We start from the raw sequence: 22,147 nt of genomic DNA, 5'->3' as shown, positions 1-22,147 counted from the left end.
ACACTCACAACCCTATCGCTCATCCACTGTAACCTGCCATCCCCTTAAGCCCTCACAAAATCAGCCTCTCTGTCAGATGGCTATCCAGCCTCTGTTTAAAAATTTGCAAAGATGGAGAATCCACCACCTCCCGAGGAAGCCTGTTCCACTGAGAAACTGCTCTGTCAGGAACTTCTTCCAGATGTTGAAACAGAATTTCTTTTGAAATAATTTCATCTCATTGGTTCTGGTCTGTCTCTCCAGAGCAAGAGAGAACAACTCTGCTCCATCCTCAATATGGCAGTCTTTTAAATACTTGAAGATGGTTATCAAATCCCCTCTCAGTTGTCTCCTCTCTAGGCTAAACAGACCAAGCTCCCCCAACCCGTCTTCATATGTCTTCATCTCCAAACCCCTCACCATCTTTGTTGCCCTCCTCTGGACATGCTCCAGTTTGTCTACATCCCTCTTCAACTGGGGTGCCCAAAACTGAATACAATATTCCAAGTGAGGCTAAACCAGAGCAGTGTAAAGCGGTACCATCACCTCCCATGATCTGGACACGATACTCCATTTGATACAGCCCAAAATCCCATTTGCCTTTTTAGCCACCGAGTCACACTCTTGACTCATGTTCAATTTGTGGTCTACTAAGACTCCTAGATCCTTTTCACATTTTCTACTGCCAAGACAAGTCTTCCCTATCCTATATTGATGTATTTGGTTTTTCCTATCTAAATGCAGACCTTTACATTTGTCCCTATTGAACTTCATTTTATTCAGCCCACTTCTTGAGCCTATCAAGATCATCCTGTATTCTGATTCTGTCTTCGGTTGTGTTTTCTACTCCCCCCCCCCAGTTTAGTATCATCTGCAAATGTAATAAGTATTCCCTCTAAACCCTTATCCAAATCATTTATAAATATGTTGAACAACACGGGACCCAGGACAGATTCCTGGGGCACTCCACTTGTCACTCTTCTCCAAGAAGATGCAGAACCGTTAACAAGTACCCTTTGGTTACGATTTTTCAACCGGTTATTGATAGAGAGCCAGTTTGGTGTAGTGGTTAGGAGTGCGGACTTCTAATCTGGCATGCCGGGTTCGATTCTGCACTTCCCCATATGCAGCCAGCTGGGTGACCTTGGGCTTGCCATGGCACTGATAAAACTGTTCTGACTGAGCAGTAATATCAGGGCTCTCTCAGCCTCACCCACCTCACAGGGTGTCTGTTGTGGGGAGAGGAAAGGGAAGGCGACTGTAAGCCGCTTTGAGCCTCCTTCGGGTAGAGAAAAACGGCATATAAGAATCAACTATTCTTCTTCTTCTGATCCACCTGACAGAATTAGGATCCATACCGCATTTTACCAACTTATGAACAAGAATATCATGTGGAACCTTATCAAAAGCTTTACTGAAATCCTGATAAACTATGTGCACGGCTTTCCCCTGATCCAGTAGTCATTCTCTTGAAAAAAGAGAAAAGGTTGGTGTGACATGATTTGTTCTTGCGAAACCCATGCTGAGTCTTAGAAATCACAGCTCTCTGTTCCAGCTGCTCAAGGACTGACTGCTTGATGATTTTTTCCAAAATTTTGCCAGCTACAGATGTCAAGCTGACAGGTGGATAGTTACCCGGATCCTCTTTTTTCCCTTTCCCTAAAGGTATAAATAATGTTTGATGAACCTGTGAGAATTGGATGGGAAAAGTTACCAGGTTTGATGAATAGTGTTAAGTATTACTCAATTAGGTTAAATGGGTGAGGTAAAGTGAGGCTTGGTGTTGATAAGATTAAATTAAGGTGAACCAATAGGTTCTTGGGATGCCCATTGTTCTAATTATGTATTTTCCTGGGGTGGGAAGGAGGTCACTAGATTAACTGAATTACACTGCTTTCATTGTTCTGAAAGCAGTGTAATTCAGTTCATCTATGACCTGACATTTAACTGATTTCTTCCTGCTAAGAATTCCCATATTATGTTGGTTCCTTCATAATTAAAACATCCAACATATTTTATAAGGGTGAAGAGGAATAATAAGTATTCTATTTTGAATTCTGATCCAGCCAATTTTGTCTATAAAAACCAAAAGGTCCACTTTGAATTTTCACATTATAAGATATTGGCCAACCAATGATATCATCTGACATGATTGCAGACTAGGTCCAAATCACACCATTTCTGCACTAGGAACTTTGCTGCCCTGGCTCTCATGTGAGAAAACAAATCTGGGGTGGATGAAGCTCAATGGGCCAAATGCTCCCTCGAGAGCTAGGAAGGGGCAGGGCAACCTGCCCCAACTCAAACTCCAGCCTATAGCCTGGCACAATGCCTCAAGTGTGGAAACGGTCCCTGGGTGATAGCTTATTTTGTTACCACCCTAGTTTAATGCCATCTGTTCAGCAACTGATGGAGATGCTAATAAGCAACAGCCAGCTTGGTACAGTAATTAAGAGTAGCAGCTTCTATTCTGCTGAGCCGGGTTTGATTTCCTGCTGCTCTGCATGCAGCCAGGTGGGTGACCTTGGGCTCATCACAGTCCTGATAGTGCTGTTTTCACCGAGCCGTCATGTCAGGAATCTCTCAGCCCCACCTACCTCACATTTGTCTGTTGTGGGGAGAGGAAGGGAAGGCAATTGAAAGCTGCTTTGAGTCTCCTTCAGGCTGTGAAAAGTGGGGTATAAAAACCAACTCTTCTTCTTCAGTCCACATTCACTCACTATATGATATCTTAAAAACTGCCATTTAGACCAGGGGTAGTCAACCTGTGGTCCTCCAGATGTCCATGGACTACAATTACCATGAGCCCCTGCCAGCAAACCCTGGCAGGGATTCATGGGAATTGTAGTCCACGAACATCTGGAGGACCACAGGTTGACTACCTCTGATTTCGACCACACAAGTTCTCAAGTGATGTCAGCAATTATAACAAAAATTACATTTTATGTGAACTCAAGCCACCAAATAAGAACATTTTAACTATCAATGTTACTGTAACCAGTATGCTTCAAAAATGAATATATTCACTTAAAAATAAAAATGAATGACATTAGAAAAGCAATTACTTGGGTCAGTAAAAACAAGATTCAGTTTTTCTGCTTTATAACATCTTTAGGAAGGTCACTAGGTGGCACTATCTATCAGGCAGAATATGCAACAATTCCTTATTTTCATTCTCTCATAACAGTTTAGTAACCTCACCATAAAGCAGGATTGTGTATATTTGTGGCCTCTCTTTTTGTACTCTCATATTGTCCCCATATCCTAACATCTACTGCTGGGACTTATTCAAGACCTTCTACATTCCTATCATTCCAATTTTTTTCAGGTAATATATTATAAGAACCTTGATTACTATGGAACTATGGAACAACTAGAAAAAGAACCAACGGATATTGCCCTCAAAGTTTTTAGAGGACAAAAATGTGAAATTACAGAAGAATAGTATAACAATAAAATAAGTCTTTACCTAAAAACTGTAATGACAAATTGTTAAATCCATGAACAAATATGGCTCCATCTCACCCCCACCTCTGTAACAGCAGTTCAGTTGCCTTTCTAAAACCTTCTTGCTAGTTTGTAATGAGCTAGATCACAGGGAGAAACTGCACTGAAACTTGGAGTTGGGGGAGGGGATGATTCCTTTCATGCAGCCACATCTTCAGCATTGCTTTTCCCCTTCCCCTCCTCCACTGCACTACTTTTTAGCAGATGGTTAAGTTTTGAAGCAACCTTGGGGTTTCCCCCCAAGTTTAGGAAAAATTATCTTTTCCCCATAGGTACAGATATCAGTATCTGCAGTGAGCCCACATGTTGCTATCTGTTCCACTTAATATTTCTGGTAAGGCCTTGGAGGAGAAGCGTTTCTCATGGCTTAAGTGCCACTCAGCACTTAACACCCACTCAGGGCAGCTGTCCCGCCCAGGAATACCTCCTTCTCCAACCAGCTTGCCTGTCTGTCCAGTGCCCAGCCAATCGCCTTCCGTCCCCCACCCCTGACCACCCTCTTCTCTCGGAGGTTTGGAGGCTGTAGATCCCTGAGAGCTGCCCCTGCCAGTGAGTTCCCTAACAGCTGCCTAAAGCCTTTCTAGGTCCTGGGGGGAGAGGCTGTCCACAGAGTTCTTACACCCCACCCCCCTAATTTAGCGCCCGTTATATTCCTGAATTCAACAGGCTTGGCCCCTAGTTAGAATATAAAATAATATTAAGCAAGCATGAAGGAATTAAACCATACTGTTTCCTGGTTGAATAATACAAGATGGCTAAATATCCCTGCAGATAGATCTCACATTTTAACAGCGTATGTGATTCACCCCCATGCCACCACGATCCATGCCTTAAAATTTCAACAGGTTGAGCAAGTATACAGGTGAGTTGAAAACCACAACCTCTAAAACATTTTTTTTAATTAATACATTAATTTTTGAAATTCAACACAGAAAGAATAATTGCTTAGCACCAATAATATAATCATTTGTACATATGCATGCCTTGCCAATCTTTGTGAAATATTACATACAGAGTTATGAAAAGGCATTCTGCACATGAAACGTAGTTCTCCAAATTTATACTTACATTATTGCATTCACCCAGGAAATACAATGCAAATCCATCAGCATTTGTAGCTGTCAAAATAACAATACAAATATTTCATTATCAAAAATCAAATATGTTCTTTTGTAAATCTCTTAACTAGCATAATTATCAGTTTTCAGTATTTATCTCACATTTAAGCCATGAAAAAGAAAAATATTCAAATTGATATAACATTCAATTGATAGATTTCATAAATTTGGAACTAGACATGATTTTGAAATGTAATTTCATCAGATCTCTCAACTGAATCACAATCTTGCAGTTCTTGAATGTCTCCTCAGATTGAATCCCATTGCACAAGATTTCCACTGAGCTATCTAACTATATTCAATTTTTTAGAAATCTCATTCTCACCTCCAGTGTAACTGCAGGAGACACAGACACGGGGGGGGGGGGGGGGAGGAGAGAATCTCCCTGTTAGGGGGAAGCAACTGTACAATTTCACAATTTATTGGCCTTGGCAAATGCCACCCTTTACAATGTCCCTAAAATATAGGAAACTTTAAAGATTCCATGAGTGTGCAATTGCCTTGCCAAGGGCTCTTATACATTGAAAGATTGCACAAGTGTCTTCCTGTAGCAATTAAAAAGCATTCTGTTAGGGGCAGACAGCTTCTTTTAGCCCACAATTGCATTCCCAGTACATATTCTGACGCATACAGATTTTACAGTAAATCCTAGAATCTCTGCAGGAAGCACAATTATAGACTCCAGGAATGATTTCAAAGAGCTATAGGAACACACTTGAGCAATCTTGCAATTTAACAGAGACCTGACAAATATACTCCCAATGCTACCTAACTATTTTCAACAATAGTTATGGGAGCACATTTTCCCAAGGTCACTATATTGTAAGAGTGCATAGCACTCAGACTTCTCTGCATATACAAGTAAAAAATGTTTATTTTTGAGTGAAAACCTTGGGATCAAATCCTAAATTGGATGGAAGAATGGAAACTATTCATTCCAATTTGTAACATAAATTAAAGTGTATTTAATGGAATTTCACAGAATTTATGTTAAAAAAATTATCTGTAAATGTTTGCAGGTATAATGAGGTAACTGTTCAAATCTACACTGGTTACTAATAGACTACTGGACTGGGTTGCCAAAGGCAAGGAAGAATTACTATATACAGAAATGCTGCATATAGTTTTAATCTCTCAAAATCAGCAGCCCCCAACTGTAATCTGCCTACAGTTGACACTCTATAACCTAATTTTTGGTAGTACAGAATATTTGCAATATTCATAGGGAAAAGGTCAATTCTTTGGAGAGCTGAATTATATGAGCCAATGTCATTTCATTTGCATAGGAAACAGGATTGTATTTACCAACTCTTGTTCAAGTGGTCACCTCTCCAGTCACATATAGATTACTGTGCATGCCAGAGAGATTTTGAAGCTCAAAATTCCCTAGAAAATCCTACCCTCCTGCTCCATGCTACTTTCTCATCTTTTCCAATGTAACAGAAGGGGGCCCATCAATTCCTCTCTGCCTGTATTGGAGAGAGCTGGACCACTTCTGCACTGAGAACATTGCTGCCTCAGCTCCAATGTGGTAGCACAAATCTGGGGTGGATGAGGTACACCAGACCAAATGCTTCCCCTTGCAGGAGCAGGAAGAGGAGGGGCAACCTGCGCCTGCTCAAACTCCAACCTGCAGCCCAGCGAGGAGCCTCCTGTGCAGAAACAGTCCTGGTCATGCTTATCATAGTAATTATGAGGCAGGGGGGAAGGACGTGTGACTGCACAGGTGACCAATCAATAAACAACAGTTACCCATAAGCACAACCCTGTTTTCATCATTCTGGTACCTGTGCAGTCCTGCATGGGAGAGTAGCAAGCTGACTTACCAAGTCTTGGAAGGCAGGCATAAGCTCTAAATTGAATAATATTTTGAGTACTACCTTCCCAATGCCACACAAGTCATGGCACCAGTGTCCGTAAAATAGTGCTTGGTGAAAGTGCAAGTGAAGGAGGAAGTCACCATCTTGCTTACCTCTGCACCTGGATATCCTTGCTGGATAGCTGCCAAGGCTGATTATACCTTGATGGAATTGGTGTAGAGGCAAAATGGACAGTCAACCTGCACAAGCTGGCAGCATCATCAAATGCACATGGCAATCCATCTGGGAATGGATGGTGCCCAAAGTTTATGGCCTGATTTAGGGCCTGAATATGAGATTAATAGGTTGCCTTTTCTGAAACCTTTGGTTCTGCCCAGGTAAAATAGCAAAGTGCTATGGATGTCCAAAGTGTGGAAGGCACACTCAGTCTTGTTCTGTTGCTGTGGAAGGAATGCTGGAAGGTCGATATCTTGATGTAGTCTGGAATATATTGGAAAATCTGGGAGACTCAGGTTCAAATCCCCATTTGTGTCATGGAAGCTCCAGGGTGACCTTGGCCCAATCACATGCTGTCAGCCTAAGATACCCCACTGGGTTGTTGTAAGGATAAAATGGAGGACAGGAAAATTATGTAATCTACTCTGGATCCCCACTGAACAGAAAAACAGGGTAGAAATGAAATAAAGCCTTACTTTTCTGCTTCCATTGTGTCTGCTAGTTTGCACCAGCCAAACTATTTAGGTTAGTTAGGAATCTGACTTCCCTGAAGGTGGAGTCCTGAACTGTTAATGATTTGTTATTTAGCTTGGATATTTTTTCAAACTTTTGCAGATAAAATCTCAAAACTCTGTCACAACCTTGCTGCCAATTTAAGAGCTAGTAGCATATTAGAGGCTTCATTGGTTCTATCTTGCCCGGTTTAGGACCTCTTCCGTTTGCTCTCATTGAAGGATGTTGACAGAATCCTGATGGCTGTGATGCCTACAACTTGTTCCTGGTATCATTGATCCTTTTGGCTAGTGAAAAACAGCTGAAAGGAGAAAAGAGGTCCCAGAGGGGTCTCTCTCTCAGGGTTGCTTTCTTAGGCCCTTGAAAGAGGCCACTGTTAGGCCCCTTCTTTAAAACAATCTCTAAATAAAAAGGACTTAAGCAATTACTACCCAGTGTCAAATTTTCCATTCTTGGGAAAGGTAATTCAGGCAGAACGCTGAACAACTCCAGGTTTTCCTGGATGAAATCTTCACACTTGATCTCTTCTAACCCAGCTTCAGGCTTGGTTTGGGGATTGTGCTTTTAGTTCTGGTTGATAACTTCAACCAACAGTTACATTGAGGTGGTTTGGTCATGCTGAGCTTATTAGATCTATCAGCAGGATTTCATACAGTTCATCAATTGATCCTGGTCAGCTGCCTAGCCTCACTGGGGATAAATGATACTGCCTTGAATTGGTTTTCTTCATTCCTCCAGGGATGCTGTCAGAAGGTAGCAGTTGGAGACCAGGCCCCCTTGCATGTACTATATTGTGGGGTTTTGCAGAGTACACTCCGATAGCTGACATTTATAGCACAGGCAGCTAGACCAGAGAAGAAGCCAGATGGCAAGCTGCTGAAGTGGTGAATGCTGATTCTTTCTGTTCTTACCATGTGGGAGAGTATATAACTTACAGAAGTGTTTAAATAAGTGTTGTTTTTGTCTGTTCATTGCCTGGGTGATAAGTAACTGCAGTTGATTGTTGTGCAAAGAAGGGAGGGAGTGTTTGCTTGTGGTTGACTACTGATTCAGCCCTCTGCTAAGTGGGCCTTTGCGCTATAAAAGGCTCCCGCATGCCTTTGGCTCTTCACCTGGGGGTCAAGACAGAAGTTCCTGTAAGTAATCAGAGGAGTGCAGGAAGATACAAACTACTTCTGCAATGGACCAAAGCAGCATGGCTGGTGATGGAGATGAGGCACTGACATCCATTGTCTGTGGCATTTTTGTGTTCTTACCTCAAGGTAACAGAAATTACACTTGCAGCAAATCTAAGTTGGTAGCTCTACTAGAGGACAAAATACAGAGGCTAGAAACTCACCTGTCCACATTGAATTTTATAGAGGGAGAAGAGTTCTTGAATAGAACTAATGAAGCACATTTGGGGAAGGAGGGAAAGGCATCTCTATTTGTCTCTATTTGCCTGGGTTGCAGAGTCTAGCCAGAGTCCATACCAGAGCAAGGTCAAAATCCAGTCTGAGTCGTTAGGTATCAAAGCAAGCAGAGTTAAGGGCGAGGCAAAGAGTAGTCAAGGGAAAGCCAAGGTCAGAGTCCAGATAAGCACATAGTCAAGAAAGCCAGTCCAATTACTAGGTGCATAGTCAAAAGCCGTTTGCCAGAAGTCAGGGAAGCCGATGGGAGTCAGGAGTTCGCAGAGCCAAGGAATCCAAGCCAGCCAGAAGGGTTTCTGCATAGATTATACCCATGCCAAAGAGCTGCTGTTGTCTTGTCTAAAAGCAGCCCAGCTAATTGGCTGCACCTGGGGGAGGACTCACTCATCCTCCCCAGGAGCTATCCCAGCTGGGCCCCAATCTACTCTGACAGCGTGCCTGCAGTCTTTGGCTCCTTCGTTCAGCAAATACCACTCTTCTGCGCCCTCTGCGTCTTTCAGGTGAGCTGTCAGGGCTGGAGTGCATTTGCAGCTACTCTAAAGATGCCTTTTGGGAAGAGCCTGGCTGACTTGTGCTGTTTTTCCCTGCTGCACATTCAGAGGCCTCTCTCTCTTTTGCCAGAGCTGGCTCAGTTGCCCTGGTTGCTGTGGCAACTCCTCGGAGATGGGAGATGGCAGCGGGGACATGACAGGAACATGACACTGAGGCTCTCTGTTTCTGGTTGGTCTGTGATGAAAAGTGCTTCCATTTTTCAGAGTATCAGCACTATGTTGAAGGCTTCTTAGCATTTAGCAATACCTGATTCACAGGTTTGGGGAAACTACTTTAAAGGAACAAACGAGCCATGGTGTTAAAATCAGGTTGCATAGCTTTAGGTGCAGGAATGGGGTCTACCAAAGGTGGCTGTGTTAGGGTGGAAGATATCTACCTTGGAACATCGTGAGCAATGTGAAAAACCATGTTTGTATGAGTCAGAACAGAGCGATTACTATGGCTGCCAAGTTCTCTAGTCTCATCTTGCACAGTATTTGTGCAATCAACAGGAGCAGGAGGAAGACATAGTACATGCCCCTTCTCCACTGAATTTGGAAGGTGTTCTCCAGTGTGGGGATGCCTGGTTGCCTGGGAACAGAATAAAGCACATTTCTTGTTTGTGTTTGTCACAAACAGATCTACACTTGGTGTGCCCGGTTGCTGGGAAACCGGGAGGAGGAATTAATCATCCAGTTCCCACCAGTGAGGCACTAAGGAACTGTGGCCAAGGAAATCCATAATGTGCTTGCTGTTTCCTGCTATGTTCACCACCTGGGTTGTGGTTGTTCTGTGAAGGATGCACCATTTCCACATTTAGGATGTCAAGAAGCAAAAAGTTGATGTCTGTACTGCCTTGTTTATATAGAACATTGCTGTTATCTGTTGATATCTGAATATTCTTTCCCTTAGGTGTGACTGAGTATCAAACAGTGCTAGGTAGGCTGCCTAGGTATTTACCAGCTGGGTGTTGTGGTTAGAAGTAGTGACTTCTAATCTGATGAGATGGGTTTGATTCCCTGCTCCTCTTCCACATGCTGCCAGCTGGGTGACCTTGGGCTCGCCACAACACTGATAAAGCTGTTCTGGCCAAGCAGTAATATCAGGGCTCTCTCAGGCTCACCTACCTCACAGGGTGCCAATTGTGGGGAGAAGGGAAGGCGATTGTAAGCTGCTTTGAGACTCCTGGTAGAAAAAAATGGAATATAAGAACCAATTCTTCTTGAGGCAATCTCACCTCTTTAGGGCTAGGGATTCCGAGCAAATGTTGGTCTACCACCCATAGTGCTCTTTGAGGGACATAATGGAAGAGGCGATCCTGCAGATATGCCAGACCCAGACTCTTTAGGGCTTTGAAGGTCAGTACTAAAACTCAGGTCTCTAATCTGGAGTCAATGCAGCTGGCCAAGCATTGGTGTCATATGTGCCCTGAAGGATGTAATTTGCCTCAAATGAAGCTTTTAATGGAAGGACCTCTTTCCATGTCAGTAGAGAGAAATCTGAGGAAAGGCCTCTCCATCCCTTCTGTTTATGCTGGAAATGGCAGGAAGTATGGCAGTGTGAAGTTGGAGAAGATCTTCAACATAGTGTGAAGTTGGAGTTCATCTTCAAAATCTCTCTGTAGGAGGTCTGCACATATAGAGTAACCCATGTTGGACTGCACAGGTACCACAACATTGAATTTGCATTATTAAACATATGGTAGTATGGTGACTAAACAGATTTAATCAAAAACTGATCTACAGCATTTAATCCCCCACTAAAATGTATGAATTTATATACCCATCATTAGAGAAGGGTTTGCATGGTTAAAACCAGATATGTAGAGCAGAAAATTTTCCAGGGTTTTCCCCACAATGGAAAATATTTAATTTCTAAAGATTGTTTTATAAAATTAACAGAAATGAACAGATGTCATTGGTAATGCTGCCTTAAGTGCACTTGGGAATTTTAAAGTTGTAGTTCAAGTTTTTCAGGTGATTATCTCAAGGTATGGTGTGAGATAGTACAGGTATCTTTTACTTGTTTTAAATCAGCGGTGGGGGATTAAACCATAAATACTCATAATAATGATTTTAAATTAACTTATGTATTCAACTGACTATGGAGGTCAAGCTAAAAAAAATTGTTTCTCTCACGCTATAGAAGTGATATTACAATCACCAATTTGATAAAGGAATTAGCAAGCACTCAGTAACCTCCACGGATGATAGTTATGTTCTGCTAAGACAAATGAGAGAACCATGACACATCAAGCATAGTTCTCACAGTATGTTATACTGCAAGGCTGAGACTTGTGGTACTTAAAAGTTAATACAATTTTATTCCAGCGTAAGCTTTCATGAACTAGATACCATTTGTTTAGAAACTTAGCATCTGAATAAGTGGACTCCCATCCATAAATGATTTGTTGTTGTTAGGTGTGAAGTCATGTCCGACCCATCGCGACAATGATCCTCCAGGCCTTCCTGTCCTCTACCATTCCCCAGAGTCCATTTAAATTTGTACCAACTGCTTCAGTGACTCCATCCAGTCACCTCATTCTCTGTTGTCCCCTTCTTCTTTTGCCCTCAATCGCTCACAGCATTAGGCTCTTCTCCAGGAAGTCCTTCCTTCTAATGATGTGGCCAAAGTATTTGAGTTTCATCTTCAGGATCTGGCCTTCTAAGGAGCAGTCAGGGCTGATCTCCTCTAGAACTGACTGGTTTGTTCACCTTGCAGTCCAAGGGACTTGCAAGAGTCTTCTCCAGCACCAGAGTTCAAAAGCCTCAATTCTTTGATGCTCGGCCTTCCTTATGGTCCAACTTTCACAACTGGGAAGACTATAGCCTTGACTAGACGCACTTTTGTTGGCAGGGTGATGTCTCTGCTTTTTAGGATGCTGTCTAGATTTGCCATAGCTTTCCTCCCTAGGGGCAAGTGTCTTTTAATTTCTTTGCTACAGTCCCCATCTGCAGTGATCTTGGAGCCCAGGAAAATAAAATCTGTCACTACCTCCATTTCTTCCCCATCTATTTGCCAGGAATTGAGAGGGCCGGATGCCATGATCTTCGTTTTCTTGATGTTGAGTTTCAAGCCAACTTTTGCACTCTCCTCCTTCACCCGCATCAAGAGGCTCTTTAGTTCCACTTTGCTTTCTGCCATTAGAGTGGTATCATCTGCATATCTGAGGTTGTTGATATTTCTCCCTGCAATCTTGATCCCAATTTGTGACTCATCTAACCCCACCTTTCTCATGATGTGCTCCGCATACAAGTTAAATAAGCAAGGCAACAGTATACAGCTCCTTTCTCAATTTTGAACCAATCAGTGATTCCATGCCTGGTTCTCACTGTTGCTTCTTGACCTGCATATAGGTTTCTGAAGAGACAGATAAGATGCTCTGGTATTCCCATCTCTTTAAGAATTTGCCACAATTTGTTGTGTTCCACACAATCAAAGGCTTTAGCATAGTCAATGAACCATAAATGATTAGGATGGAATAAAACACTGCTTGCAAGTTGCCACAAGATTTTTGCTATCAAAGACTAACTCAGCTAATCTTATGAGCTATGAAGCTCATTAATTCACATGTATTTTTCTAATATAATGAAGTGACATGAATTTCAGTTTATAGCAAAGAACGTTACAGCACGTTTATTTAACTTCAGTCACTGGTGATGATGCTCTAAACAATGTTTATGAATCAATGCATAAACTTTAGATGAAGGATGCCCAAAATGTTCTTACCCATTTGAATAATACTACTCAATTCATATAGAAGCAGATGGTTGTTCCCTCCCATGTCCAACCTCTGCTCTATATAGCTGTTCAGTTCATATACCACTGCTTGCATTTCAATATCCTGGTACTATTGAAAACAAACACATACACATTTTAGAATACAAATTAATACAAAAGGCATATTTATTTGTGCTTGTGATTAAAATAAGCTATTAGCTAAGATGGAGAATTCAATGGAGAAGCAATTTGGCTAAGAGATACAAAAAGAGTTGCTGAAATATAAGCAATCAAGGTAAAAGGCTCCTATGGAGTTAATCAGCATTTATTTACAAATTACATTGATGACCAACAACAAAGTAAAAGTGCACTAACATGTATAACACAAAACCAGGAGATTTTTGCTAAGTATGGTCAGATGAGTCTTATGTGTTGGACAACTATAAAAGGAAAATAATTTTGATATAGCTTCGTTATAGCTGGACAGCACCCTGATTTGTAGCATTTAAGAACTGTACTAAATTTTAATACATATTAATTTTTCCATTTTGTTTTTATGTTTCAATTTTCCCAAAATATTTACTGTTATTTATTTATTTTATTTTTTATTTATTTGGATTTTTATACCGCCCATTCTTTACAGCTCTGGGCGGTATTTAAGAAGTCTATTGGCACATTAAAGACCAACAAAATTTATTCCTATATAAGATTTCTGAATCAGACCTGACTTCCTCAGATATATATGGAGTGAAGAATGCAAGTAAGAATAAACTGAGTGCTTCCAAAATTATATTAGGTCCTTTTTGTTATCAAATATCAGTCCTCCTCTACTGGACAGTTCTTGGTATCAAAACCCGGTCTATGCAAGATCTAAGCAACCATCTGAAATAGGTTCATATTTTTAAAGGCTTTTAATTTTAGTTAATATTTCCCTGGTTTCAAGGACCATGGACACTGAGTAAAATATTACTCTTTTAAAGTCTCATAGGTGCTTACATCTAAAAGGTAAAGGTAAAGATATCCCCTGTGCAAGCACCGAGTCATGTCTGACCCTTGGGGTGACGCCCTCTAGCGTTTTCATGGCAGACTCAATACGGGGTGGTTTGCCAGTGCCTTCCCCAGTCATGACCGTTTACCCCCCAGCAGCAAGCTGAGTACTCATTTTACCGACCTCGGAAGGATGGAAGGCTGAGTCAACCTTGAGCCGGCTGCTGGGATCGAACTCCCAACCTCATGGGCAAAGCTTTCAGGCGGCTGCCTTACCACTCTGCGCCACAAGAGGCTTACATCTACAACCCCCAGATTCAGGGATGCAGGGGGAATACCTGACTGCTACAAATAGAAATTAAACAGATAAGGGAAAGAAATATATACTACAAAACATATATACTATGTTTTGGCTTACAAAAGGTTAATTTTAAAGAGTGTTCCATTTTTTTATTTATATATACCTATGGAATCGAAAGACACAAAGGCATAGTTTTATACTATAAAAATAGAAGCTTCTTTTGTATTCAAAATTTAACATTTTAGTTCTTATAAATTTTGGCAAAGAGTCACTTTTGAAGGAACTAATACTATTTTCTTTTACCATTTCTATGTAACACAAGGATGCACCTTTTCAGGATTCCCAATTTTCTGACATGCCAAAGTGCACACCGAAGGGACCTCAGTTGAAGATCTGCTTTGTACATGATCACAACAGGCACCAGAGTAACAGGGAGAAGCATTCTCTTTTCATTGTTGGGTTTTGCTCTCTGACATTTTGTAATACTTGGTAGATCATTGGAAAGAAGCTTCTGAGTTAGATATAGAACAAATCAAACTCTTCCTGGGACTCTTTGAATTGATGCCCTGACCAATCAGTGACAGACTGTTTTGCTACCTCAGCATTGGAAGCACAGGGTAGAAAGTTAATCTGGCAAAATGCAGAATATCTACACTTAATACTGGGGGCTCTTAAAGTGGGTTCCTCAAATATAACAACTTATATCTGCTCCTGGATATTGCAGAAGAAAGGTAGAGTCACCGTGGATCAATCATGGATGTTGCAGAGGGAAAATTTAAAGTGCTCAAAATCAAAATGGAAATGGAATGCAGTGAAGAAAGGAGGGGTTTATTTGGGCTGGGAGAGTATAGAAAGCCCCATGCAGACTCAACCCAAGAGTATTACTGAGTGGCCCTTTGTCCTCACATTCTCTCTCACCTAACTCCCCTATGAACTGTAATATTGTTGAACTGGCAAATGCCTGGTAAGAAAACAACAGCTTTGTCTAAGAATTAGAAGCAGACAGGCATTTGGGGAGAAAGTTAAAAATACAACTGCATACAATATAAACCCATTAAGCAACATAAGGAGAACAGTTATGTCTTCTTCGCAACCCTTGCACTTTACAACACCCAATAGCAAGTTTGTTACTAGTTTGCATATAATAAAGTCTTCAAATGGGTGAGGGCCGGGGCGGGGGGAATGCAAGCGAGAACAGTTTGTTCTCTATGCTGTAATCCATGATGTGCCTTCAAAATGGAATAAAACAAGCATGATAAATCTATAATTTATCTTTGTATATCTGAAAGAAGTGAAAACTGAAATTTTGTCTTGAGTTCCATTTGTACTGCAATACTTGGAACTGCTTTTATTGTGGCTTCTTCCCTTTAAAAATGATTTCAGGAAGGGTTAAGACCTATATTCTCAGAATTCCTTGGAGTAGTTGGAACATAAAAATCTGTATGAAACGTGCTCTTAGACATGGTCCTCCTCAAAAGTAAGAGCCTTGGTTCTTCCACAGAGAGACAGTAATTATTTTGTTATTAGTAATCTGCTTTGGTTAAATAAAGCTAAAAATACAGAAAATATAACACTGATATTCAGTGGCATGTCTCTGTTGGTTACATAAATTCTTGATGACCTAAGAGTTATCACAGTAAAGAAAATATTCTGGAAAGATAACCAAGCTAAAGACAGATTAAGTGATGCAGTGAGTATTATCTTGGATGAGGGATCTAAGGGATAAATAGGAATTCCTTTTTTATATAAAACTAAACTATTTATTGTATCTTAGATACCCAAATAATTGGGTTTGTTACAATTTATGTTTTATAGAGGGCAAAACACAGATTACTGTTGATTATAAACATAAGAAATTTTGTTACTACACTAATACATTTGCCCAAAGAGTTCTAACTATACAGTACATTCATAACTGAGTTCAGAATCAAGGATTCTCTTCTTATGGTAATTTGAGCAGAAACACATATTCAACTTTCAACTAAAAAAGAACACAGCTTTGGCATGAAATATTTATGGCTAAAGAGGTCTCCTGCTTCAAAGATTTCAAGCCCTGTTTCACAATAGGTGAAAGAAGGCTGAAAATGTCACCCATCTGGCAAAACAAAAGAAAATAATTCATCCCTGTGTCTTTCCATGTGAGGTCAGGATGGCTACCACCTAGAGAGCAATGGAAGTAGAAGGCTTCTATCCAGGGCCCAATAGCTCATCAATGATCTATGAATTTCTAGACCTGTATTTAAAATGTGTAGGTGATTGGATGGATACTCCTAAGTGCCTTCCTGTGGGGAGAGAACCACAGAAATAATAATGACTTGGAAATTTCTGTTCACTTTATTTGCCTTCTTTACTTAGATGTAGGGGTGCACATTCAGTTCACCCAAGCTGAAAAAATACCTGAAAAATAACTTACTTGTGTTTTAGAATTCCTTCTGGTTTTGTAGCTTTATTTTTATGGAGTTTTATTATTTTTTGGGCCTGTGGGGAGGCCAAGGATTCCTTCTGCTTTGGTTCTTCTGAGTTGCTATGAATGTGGTTAATTTATCCATTTTTGGTTCTTTTGGGGGGATTACGTGTGTATGCAGGGAGGCTCTGCTAGATTTTTAAAAAATCTATTGTTTTACTTGAATTTTCTCTCTTTCCCCTTCACCATCCTTCACTTCCCTCTCCCCCTTTTCTTTTTTCTGGGAGTTGTGAGGTCAAGGCTTTTTTGCTTGTTTCCTCAGCATTTCCCATCTTTTCTTTTTTCCACCTGGCATGTGTTCAAGGTGCTTCTGGTTTAGGTTCTTCTACATCTCTCTTCTATCTTCATTCCCCCCCCCTCCAAATAATTTTTGATGTGGAACATCTACTGGAGCACTCTCTCCAATGGAAGTCTACAGATGACCTGCCCCCAGGGACTGTGCCAGTAGATGCTGCTGCCAGTCTTCTGAGGCCGCTTCCACCCTCTTGCGAGTAGGGCCAGCTTTGGGAGACTGGTGGGGGTGGGGCCAACCCAGCGCGGCACACCAGCAGGTAAGGAGAGGCAGTGGAGGGGAGGAGGGAAGGTGCAGAGAACAAGAATTCTCGCCCTTTATATGGATGTTCCACATAAGGGGCGAAAATCCTTGTCAGTTGATTTATTTCCACCTGCATTTCTGCATTTAGTTTCTAGAAGGTTGGTTTTTGGAGGGGGGGGGGTGTTGAGGTTCACTGTTCTGTGTTGAATTGTGTGCTTCCAGTTTCAGGACTATTGAATAAAATATTTGGTGCTGCTAAATAGGCTTATGATTCTGTAGAATTTGGAATGTGATAGTTCTGAGAGTAACAGTTTAACGGTAACCCCTCCCCTCAGTGCTGTTATATCCTGCTCACAAAGCATCTTTTAGAATTAAATATTACACAGGTATTATTTTCATCCATTGAAATCAAACTTTTAAGTTATGTATCAAAAGCAAATTCACTGATATCACACAGTGACATTTCTCTTGCAGCCTCACGCCCATGCCAAAATATGGCAACATATGCAGTATATCTGGCCAAGCAGAACCCCACCTCCCATTTGTCAGCAAATCAGCACTTTGACTGTAGGCTTTCTCTTTGCCAGTACTTAAACCAGAAGTGTTGTATGACCCTGATATTTTATGAGTACAATGTAGGCTCCATGCAAGTGCTTTTTCTTTTCCCGTTTTGATAATTTCCACATGGCATTGCTGTTACATCCACACACTTTCAACGAACAGTTTGCGTAACTGGTTTCCATACATGCTGAAATTCTCATTACAACTTACATCCTAGTCAGTATTGCGATTTTAAATCTAATGAGAAGAGCCTTGGGGAAAAAAAGGAAAGGAAAGCTTAACTACATGGACCACAATTGTAAGAGAACACAAATCCAGAGAAAATGATGACATTTTGGAACACCCAAAGTTTTGTGGTAAACTTGTGAAACTTCAAAAATAAGGTTATTAGTAAAATGTCTAACCAAGTTGATGATAAACTTTGAAATGCCAAGATGTTATTGGGTCACTTTTTCATATGTGGTAGAATTGCAAATTGATTGAAAAATGGATTAAAGTTCATGATAAATTGCAAACTATGTTTAAATATACATTTGCATTAGACCCCAAAAATATAGCATTCTGCCTACAGGTATTCCAAAACAAGGCACAGAATTTTTCTTCCATGCAACAACTGCAGCAAGCCTCACCATTGCATCTAGATGGAAACAACAGGAAGCCCTGCACATAGAACTGTGGACTACAAAACTCAGAGATCCCTGCCCTGCGGGATTTGTCAGCTTTCCGCAGGGCCTGTAAAACGGAGCTCTTCCACCAGGTCTATGGTTGAGGCTGAGGTCAGCCAATCAGGGACATCGCTCCCCCCCTATCCTTCCCTTTCACCTCTTTGATAATTGGGGGAGGGATAGGATTTTTAGCCATCATATTAGTAGACTGATGTTTTAATGGGAATTTAAATAGGGTTTGTTGTTGTGACCCGCCTCGAGCCTGTCGGGAGAGGCGAGAAATAAATCTAAAAATAAGAATAAGAATTAGTTGTTATGGCTAAACTAATGCAACCAGCTGGGTGATCTTGGGCCCACCACAGCACTGATAAACTGACTGAGCAGGGATCTCTCAGCTTCACCTACCTCACAGGGTGTCTTAAGGGAAGAGGAAAGGGAAGGCCATTGTAAGCCACTGAGACTCCTTCGGGTAGAGAAAAGTGGCATATAAGAAATAACTCTTCTTCTTGAATCTGGTCAACCATATACCACCAGAATACTTTCAAAAGCACTGGGATCTCTAATCTTTTTTTCTTTTCTATGATTTTCTGATTCTATTGTTTAAAGAAATAAGGTACTTAAAATGTAAGACTTTTCCCCTGTCAGTATCACCCCTGGCATTCAGGTGATGTTCTTATTTACTTCCCCAGGACACAGGAAGGGGGGGGGCCCGCACAGGGTTATACCACCCAAATCCTCCCTTTTATTCTTGGTTTAAGAACCTTGCAGAGCATGGCACACTCCTCTTTTCCAGTCCTCCCTGGTGTACAGCCACCATGTTTACTTCCTCCCTGACCTAAGCAATTCCCTCATGGCTTAAGCAATTATCTGGGCCAGGAGCTGGAGCACCACTTCACCCAGTCTCCTCTTCCATCCTTGCTGGCCATCACCTTTTCTTTCATTGGCCAGTTCCTGGGAAGCTTTTTGAACAGGGCTTCCCTGCTGGGTTCCTCCCATATTTTTACATGGCTGGCCTCCTCCCATGCCCTGCTCAGGCTATCATGACTGGGCTTTTGCTGGCTGGCTGACCCGATGGCTAAGGCTTGCTCTTACTCAGCATCTTCTTTGCTGTCTGAGCAAAGGATGTTAGCAGCTGATGCCTGAAGCTCTGAGGATCAGGAAAGAAGTGGCAAGGCCCATGCTCAGTTGCTATAGCTACCCAGGGTCCTCTCCTGGCTTCTAGAAGGCAGGTACCCTCTGCTAGTACCCCAACTTCCCTTCCTAGAATCACCAGCTTCCTATAAATACTGAGGTATCTGAATCAATTCATACTACTTCAAGGAAATCCTGAACCAATTTCCCTTCTTCTCTCCCTTAATGTTTTCCTTCCCTTCTTTTGGTTTGATTTGGTAGTATCAAAACACTCCCCAGATCCGTCTGCCAAATATCAATCCCAGTTCTCCCAACTGTGTAGAATTATGCTGAATACAGATTTAGTCAAGACCATTTCCTATGACTGAAATTCACCTCAGAGTAGTTATTGTCAAACTAACTAAGGTCTTCTTTAGACAGGTCTTCTTTAGATACCGGTTCTTTCAGAGTCTGAATCAGAATATCATCCCTCCAGCACACAGCTCTAATAACACCTCACTTACAGCTGTTGCTAGCCAATCAGTGTGCTTGAAGCAACCTGTCACTCAAGGTCTCTGCCTTGGGGAAGAATCCACCATTCCCTCACTGGTTCTGTGTCTCTTCAGCATTTGGAGTGCCTTTTCTCTGGACTGAGTGCTGCTTTCTTCAGGATCAGCTGTGGTATAATTTTTTCTAAATTTTACATTTGTATGATTATTTTCCCTTTGAATTTCCTCCAATAAACAGAAATTAAGCATATTCCTGCAAGCAAGTTTTTCCTGGCCACTTTAAAATAGTAGAGTGGTTGTTGTCATAGCAAGATCAATGTCTGCTCAATGATTATCAAAGATGAAGAGCAGTCAGATTTATACCAAGCCAGTTTTAAGTAAAAATGGAAGTGCTCTTTTACCAGCTTTAATATTGAGTGAAGAAGTCACATCAAGACAATTATCCTCTGTCTACACAACTAAAATGCCCAGGAGAGTAGGGAAAGGACAGGAACCACCACAAGCTTAGGTATAGTCTCTAACCAGGCTGAGCAGTGTAAGGAGTCATGAAAGCTCTAGGCATGAATGGATTAGATTAGGAGCCTCCTCTCTCCATTAAGATAACTTCCTATTTTCTGTTTTCAAGTACCCCAAAGAGGGAGGCAACCCACTGCTGGAATGACGTGACCCCATCCAGGGAATAATGCATTCTGCAGAGAACTATTGGAGACATCCTTTGCAGATACAAATGGATATACTCAACAGTGATTCAGAAAAATCACATGGATTTTTAATTAAATGAATAAGTAGGGATGGGCACAAAATGAACCATGAAGCAAAATTTGTAATGAATTTCGCCCTGCTCATGCTTCAGGAGCAGAAGTTCATGACAGATCTACCATAATAAGCTTCCATGAACATTTAAAGCAGTTTGCTGGCAGGGGCTCAGGGAAATTGTAGTCCATGAACTTCTGGAGGACCACAGGTTGACTACCCCTGCCTTAGACTCCATGAAAGGAGAAGTTAATTGTTGAATCAATCTAAATAAATGGGATGGACATGAACTAGCACACAAGATGGTGGTAATAAAGTAAATCTTCACTGCCACTTCACAGGCCTTCAACTGGGGGCTCTGTAACATGTTTGAAGCTTCATCAGGAGTCTGGCATCATTTATGCTCCAATCGTCTTAAACTCTTTTCATTATGCCATGGAACCAATGAGGATTGAGAGATAAGAGGGCATCAGGGAGAATTTCTATTGTTGGCCTCCTGAAGCCCTTGTTTCAGGACCTGGTGAGCTAACTGACCAAACTGCCATCCTAGAGATACCCCACAGAGCATTCTAGCATCCATAAGTCTCCAGCTCACCAGCTAAGTAGGAGAGCAGTTATCTGTTCTGACAGCAGACGCACAGCAGCAAGACACAGTTAACCTCCAGCCATCCGTTTGTACAAATGCCAGTTCAAAATTTGTGTTCTAATTAGATGAAATTCACCGTTTCAGGTTCAAGGCGAAATCCAAGAGCAGGTTCCTGGAGAGGAGCATCAGATATGATGGAATCAGTCCAAGGTCAGTAACTAATGGATATGTTGCTTCCATGCAACCACTCCCTTATTAGCTGCTTTTAAACATCGCACTAAGCACCTGCCACCACTTCAGCCCTGCAAGCACTGTTTTTACCATTGATATGGAACCAGTGTTGTGCTGCCAACTTGGCACTGGTCTTCTGTCTTGCAATTTCTTCCTTCTCTTTCTCCTAAGCTGTTCCCAAGGCTGTGGTGACAGGAGAGGTGAACTGGCTGGCAGATTACTCTGTGTTGCCAACTCAGGGTTGAGGAGCTGAGGTACTTGTATGCATATCTGAGTCTGGCTTTAAAGAGATTTTCTCCTCCTGCAGTGTCTATCGCTGGCTGTGGATTTGAGTCTGCTGACTACCTCTTCCTCTGCATCACTTTGTTCTGTTGCAGCTGGCTGACCCATGACACTGTCTGTAATTTGACCCTAATTTGAAAATGATCTGACCATGGCACAGGTTCATGTGACCACAGACTCCAGATAAACCATTGAACAAAGGATTAAATCTAGCTTGTGGCCAGCTTCATGAATGGGAGCTGATACAGCCATGGAGAGACTCAATGTCGCCATGGCAGCCATGAAGTCAGACACCAGCCCTAACAAAGTAGCCCCCTCATAGATGTCCCACAGCACCCAGTTGAGAACAA

The 22,147-nt window shown here is 41.6% G+C and overlaps 1 protein-coding gene across 6 annotated transcripts in view; it reads right to left on the bottom strand.

The window, feature by feature from the left end:
- Positions 1–22,147, bottom strand: part of PDE10A (phosphodiesterase 10A) — a 318,318-nt gene that overhangs the window by 74,718 nt on the left and 221,453 nt on the right. For all 6 annotated transcript variants that reach the window (XM_077347885.1, XM_077347873.1, XM_077347876.1 and 3 more), the window contains exons 4-5: positions 12,823–12,943; positions 4,555–4,604 (exon numbers count right to left, since the gene is read on the bottom strand). In XM_077347885.1, coding sequence (XP_077204000.1) covers positions 4,555–4,604; positions 12,823–12,943 — 171 coding nt within the window. The remainder of the gene's footprint in view (positions 1–4,554; positions 4,605–12,822; positions 12,944–22,147) is intronic.

The sequence above is a fragment of the Paroedura picta genome, chromosome 1 (assembly GCF_049243985.1).
Source record: "Paroedura picta isolate Pp20150507F chromosome 1, Ppicta_v3.0, whole genome shotgun sequence".
NCBI lineage: Eukaryota > Metazoa > Chordata > Lepidosauria > Squamata > Gekkonidae > Paroedura > Paroedura picta.
This window is presented reverse-complemented; position numbering and strand designations above follow the sequence as displayed.